This window comes from Cuculus canorus, chromosome 8 (assembly GCF_017976375.1).
Source record: "Cuculus canorus isolate bCucCan1 chromosome 8, bCucCan1.pri, whole genome shotgun sequence".
In the NCBI taxonomy this organism is placed as follows: Eukaryota; Metazoa; Chordata; class Aves; order Cuculiformes; family Cuculidae; genus Cuculus; species Cuculus canorus.
Window position 1 is genome coordinate 13767892 of NC_071408.1, and position 6000 is coordinate 13773891.

Here is a 6000-nt window from a genome sequence, read left to right on the forward strand (position 1 = left end):
AAAAACAACACTGATATCCTTCTAAAAAGTGCCAGACAGTTTCTATATTAGGTTCATATCAGATGTAGGGAACAAACGTAATTCTTGAGAAAGTCTAGATTTTTAACCTCTATTGATGAAATAACTTCACCATGTAAAAAATTCTGATTAAAACATTTAAAAGAAAAAACAAGCTTAAGTAAGTATTCCAAAGACTGAACACATACCGTCACGTTATGACATTCCAAGCCCTTAGTGTTTGAATCTGTAATATTAAAAGTACCAACAGGAACATCTCCTTCTATTTCTCGAGCTTGTAGATGAAATTCTTTAAAACCAACACCGTTCAGTCCTTCCAGAGTCACTACGAAAACATACATTTTGAGAAATTTAAGTTCAATACACAAGTAAAACCTCTTAAATTTTTAAATAATTTTCTCCTCACTCCAAGGCACAAGACTGCATGCTCAAAAATTACTTAAAATATTTCACAATTTAAAAAAATGTTGGGATTTTCATGGGGTTTATTAGTTATTAAGGAAGAAATTTGAAGAGGTGTTTCTGTGTAAAGTTTCATGAAAGATATGATTTATTTACAATTTTAAAAGTAATTCTGCTCTACCAAACAACAACAACTTCCTTATTAGTCTCATTTGCTGTCCACACGTATGGATCAATGGCCTTGCTGAGCAAAAGATTATTTATTTTCTGTTTGTTTAGGCCTACAAAATAAAAATAGCCATGGCAGAGAGGACTGCATTTCTTTCTACCTCTGTTTCAAAAGAAAAGATTAAATTTTGCCTAGGGCTGAATTGCAGAACCATTTTTTTTTGTGTTACCACTGAAAAATGAGAAACTAGACAGTTTGGCTCTCATGTTCTATTTTAACTATGAAAAATCAGTACTTATGAATTACTCAGTTTTACTCAATTTTTGTTATAGAAAAAGCTCAGGAAAATATGGAAGAGAGGAGTTCTGTGTATATCCAAATTTAAATTAAATGTCAAGAGGCATAAAGAAGTTTGTTATGATCTATCATAAACTTGCTTTGCTAATACCCATATTAGCCACTTTCACAAAATGAGAATAATGGTTTACGCCCAAAGATATATGTAGTCAGTAAAAATAAGGATGGATAATCTGGGAATGACACAACAGCCAAAGCACAGACCAATCATACCTTGATAATTTAACATTTCCAAACACCTGCATAATTAACCCTCCACTTTGTCATCATTTTTCAGCCCTACTTCACTGATTTTTCACAGGTCTCACAGGGCAGACTTCAACACAGTGTTAAATCAAATACAGAAGTGACTGTAAGAGTGTTGGCACATGGCATGCCACAGGTGAACCTGAGGTATATTGAATGGAAGTGCAACATAATGCAGCTCCTGAGAGCAGGTACTGGATGACCTACAGTTCGAAGCAATAGAAAAGTAGTTGCTAAAGCAAGAAAAGCATGGTTTGAAACAAGAAAGTGTGGGGAAAGGCACTCGTATATGGATTCAATATTTTTGCATGATTTTGCTGGCAATACTGTTTTAAAAACAGCTATCAGTAACGTAAGAGCCCTCCCACCACTGAAGGAGTTATTCACATCTGTTTTTCCAATTACGGCAGCTATCATAGGAGCGATGCTTCTCTGTTCTCCTCCCTCCGTGTCACTCTCCATGGAAGCACATCCATGCTACTAAGTTCAGGTAAAATAGAATCCCAGCGCAACAGTAGCTGCTTAGTGAATAACATTCTTTTTAACCCATTGAGATACAACAATGGGCATGTGATGGGTTACAACTCACTTCCACGCTTCTTTGAGCGTGGAATAGATACAACGGCTAGAAAAATAAGCAATCACAAGCCACTCAAAGTGGGACAGCACCATAAGGTGGCAACATAGTGCTGAGAAACAATGCTGTCAAGATGTTCCATACAGACAGCAATTTGGAATTAGGAAGATCAAAAGGTGGTTCAAGCCACAACAGCTCCACCTCCTGCAATTTAGTAAAATCTGGGATGCACTCTTAGAAGGATGACTCAAAATGTCTCACTCTTGAGTTATCTTATATCTCATCCTGAATTTTTATTTTTCCTGTAAGATGGCAGCATATGAACACCTAATGAACAGAAGCCCTTTGTATTGCAGAGGCCTGATACAACAGCAAATACTCAAATATCAAGATAAAGAGTAACCAATTATTCGTCCAGTTTGTCCAGCTGTCTCATTTCATTTTGCCACAAAATTTGTAGCATGAAGTTAAGATGTATTTATTAGTTGGAGAAAAGGAAAAGAAGAGAATACTTTCAGTTACACAAATATATGCATACAAGTATACATATTAAAATGTGTCAGAAATGATTAATATGTCAGGAATACATGAAAGAGATTGAAATTAAAAATAAATTTATCTACATTGAGAGGGAAACGGGGGAATTCTGGTGAAAGATGGTAATTCTGGGAAACAGAGATAAAGACTTTATGTCATTCAAACTACTTACCTGGGATTTCATTTCCTGGCTCAAAGTTATCAAATGATGCAACGATAAGAAACGGTGGTGCAGTTGTCTGCGGTTTAGCTTCATGGTTTGGTAACAGGGAACCACAATCAATTGAGCTATTTGTCTGTGGAAAACCAAGGATTCCAGGCAAAAATAGCCCACAGAATAGAAAAACAAAGTAGGAGTGTTTCCTCATCTGTGGAACAAGAAGGTAATATAGGTTATAGTAACTTCTTTGTAGTAGTTGCCATGTTTGACAAATACGTGCATTTCTCAAGTGCAGGAAACAGAACAAGCCTAGAAAGCTGGGCTTTGTTTGCATTACTGTATTTTGAAGAAAACAAATTAAAATAAAATACACACTGGTAGAACACTGCAATAAGTGACAACTATTTTGTACTTAAAATATTGAATTATTAATGGAAGTTTCCATTCTCTGGTTATATGACAGTGGTTCACTGACAGCCACATCTGCTGCATTACAACTTTGGACTAGAAAAGGCCCGAAACAAACTTGCCATTTGTTGAGTCAGCAGATTTTGCTTAGCTCCTTCGTTATTCAACAAATGAGACACAATCCTTGGTCTCTCAAACTGCTTTTTGTAGATATACCCACGACAAGATTGATTTCTTTTGACTGCTTTGCCTAATACCATTTCCAAGAGAGAGCCAAGAACTCTATTGTTAAATACCCTGGAGAACTCTCAGAAGTTTTTCAAAATTTTTGTTCCTTTAAGGACTAAACAAAAGTCTTCCACAGATTCCTCTGGAACTTCTAAACAATTTGAAATTGTGGAATTGTTAGTGCAAGCTTCCTGTGTATGAAGAATAATACCCAGTACAGAAATTCACAAAAAAAAACAACTATGAGGCAGGACTGAACCCCTCAAGGGCTCCCAGTGGAGAGAAAATATATTTTCCTTACAATTCACTTGTAGTACTGCCACTGACAGTAAACTGCTTTCAAGAAAGGAGGGAAACACTTCCCAGCAGTATTCTCAGGTGTTTAATACCAGATATTATGGCACATTTTCAAAGTCTAATCATTCAACCATGGCATAGTGTAATTTATAAGGCCATTATATCTTACGAATATCTCACTGTTCCAGTTACAAAAATGCTGATACAACTGTTAAATCACAAGAAGTATTTAATAAAGCTGTTCTTCTTGCCTATCTGCTACAGGATTGCCTTGTGCGATACAATAGGATGCAAGAGAAAGAATGGAGATATTTATTTGAGATTTTTTTAAGGCATTTAAAACACAACATAAGAGATATATTCAGTTTCTATTATCTACCTGTGCATCTTAATTTGTGCACAAACGCGAAAGAGACCGTTCAGTTTTGTACGTACTAATGAAATGAGTTACAGAAGCATCTGGAAACAGAGGATGGATGGACACAGGGACTAGACATGGAGTTCAGAACACAATTTCAAACACCCACGCACTTAAACCCACGTTCTAAAAAGCCACTGAGTCAACAGGCGACAAAACCGGTGACTGTGAAGATACGAAAGTTTACCTCTAGGAAGATGATGAAGGCGTGCATAGAATCACAACCAGTAAGTGCAGCAATCCTGCCTTTAAAGCAGATGAAGACTATCCCTCCCAAAAGCCTGATGAAAATGTCACTTAATTGGGATTCGCGTAAGCATTGTATTTTGGTATCAGTATGCTGGGTGCGGTTATCCAATCTCTTGCGACAATTTTGACATGGCCTACCTCTAATTAAGTTTTAAATACAGTATGTACGTGCAATTATATTAACACATGTGGTAAACAGTGATTTAATATGAACCAGTCTATGTGTGTTGAAATCTTTGTCTGACTCATGGAGAGATGGGGAAAAAAAAAATAAATCTGTTTCTAATTAGACGTTCTATTTCAAAGCACAAAGTCCCTACTCTAGCACTAGGTCAACTGGGACTGGAAAATTGTCTGGAGCTGGCTTTCTTGTGCGGCAGAGTGCAATCTGAAACCTCTTTTTCCCTTTTTCTGGCTAGAAGGGAGCCAGAAACACAAGCAGGATGAGCTGGAACACAGCTGAGATGCCTTCTCTTTTCATCAACTCCCTGATTTAACAGTTAAAGAGCTATCTCAAGACTCTCATCATGCCATCCTTTGGAACTAGGTTTTAGATGAGTAAGAGAGAGATATTATCATCTTAGAAAATTCCAAATTCATACTTGAGGCAGAAGCAGAAAATAATTTCTGTGGAACCTGAGTTTCAAAATAAATTCAATTCAATTAAGTTATTTTGCATTACAAATTTACCTTTATTACATGAAAAAATGTAAAGAAACAAAAAGCAAATATTTATAAAATAGAAGCATAGAGAATTCTGGCAAACAAATACTATTCACAAGCTTCCAATCGGATATAATTATGAAAAATTAACTGTGCCCTCATTTCTTTCTGATGGAAAAAAATTAATTTTTTTTTTTAACCACAGATGCACTCCCTCTTCCTATGAGCCTATATGACCCTCATCTTTGCAGCACCTGTACAGCTACCTCAAGAATCCTCTTCCATAGTTAGTCTAACAAGACTCCAAGCCAACAATTAAATCTCTGGGTGCCAGTTAGTTAGCTACTGTGTTCAAAGTCTAGTGGATTCAAAAGAGACACTTTGGTGGTTTCATTCTCCAGAGCCTTAGGCAAACTTCTGCATAGATACAATTTTTTTTTTTTAAAGGCTCTAAATATAGACCATTTAAATAAGAAGATAAATACTTTTCTGTAATTTGAAAAATACAGTCCTGGCAAGTCCATCCAGCCAACAGTTTAAGACTCAGTCCTGCATACCCCTTTGTAATCACATTATGTATGAGTAATTGTCTCCTTTCTTTTCTCCTCCTAAATGCTCTCAATGAACCACAGACTTACTCTTTAGCCGTTGAGAATAAACATCACCAGTTAGTGCATACCCTGTCCACCACATCCCCAACAACACACCTTATCAACCAAGTGCTCATGCATGGGCATCCTCCGGTCCCGCTATGGTCAGTGTGGAAGAGCTGAGCACAGGCAGTGCAGGTGTCCCAGCAAGATGAGAGTGCAGAGGTGGAAGTCTCAGCCAATCCGCAGCAAGGTAGGGAGCCAGTGCAGCCAATCGGGGCCAGCCATGCTCTGCTGTGGAAATTAGGACAGCGCAGGTGGGACTCCCCTGCCCAGATTGGGTGATGACAACACACACTCCTCATAGGTGAATCATGCCCCCTCTGACCTTTAACAAGGCATCTGGGATAGGTAAATCTTCTGAAGGTTGGTAGTCTAAAGCAGTGTGTTGACTAAATTCTACAGCATTATGCTATGCAAAAGATTTACTAGTATTTCATGAACAGTTCCAATAAAATATTCTACACTAGTCTGTTTAATTTGACCTCAGAGTATTCTTCCGCTAGTTTTTCAGTTTTTTACTCCTATCTTACAATTAGAAAATTCCAGTCATCATAATACTGCCACATGTTTTCTGAGACAGAAGAGGCAAAGAGTTAACAAGGTTGTTTTATCTCATGT

The 6000-nt window shown here is 37.2% G+C and overlaps 1 protein-coding gene across 38 annotated transcripts in view; it reads right to left on the reverse strand.

Annotated features, from left to right (window-relative positions):
- Positions 1-5591, reverse strand: part of LOC128852856 (hornerin-like) — a 56761-nt gene extending 51170 nt beyond the window's left edge. For 37 of the 38 annotated variants that reach the window (XM_054072800.1, XM_054072799.1, XM_054072797.1 and 34 more), the window contains exons 1-3: positions 5437-5591; positions 2479-2674; positions 207-343 (exon numbers count right to left, since the gene is read on the reverse strand). In XM_054072800.1, coding sequence (XP_053928775.1) covers positions 207-343; positions 2479-2674; positions 5437-5466 — 363 coding nt within the window. In that variant the 5' untranslated portion in view covers positions 5467-5591. Of the gene's footprint in view, positions 1-206; positions 344-2478; positions 2675-4004; positions 4144-5436 lie in introns of those variants that run through there. The other variant, XM_054072794.1, reaches the window with a different exon arrangement.
- Between the last annotated feature and the right edge of the window lie 409 nt (positions 5592-6000).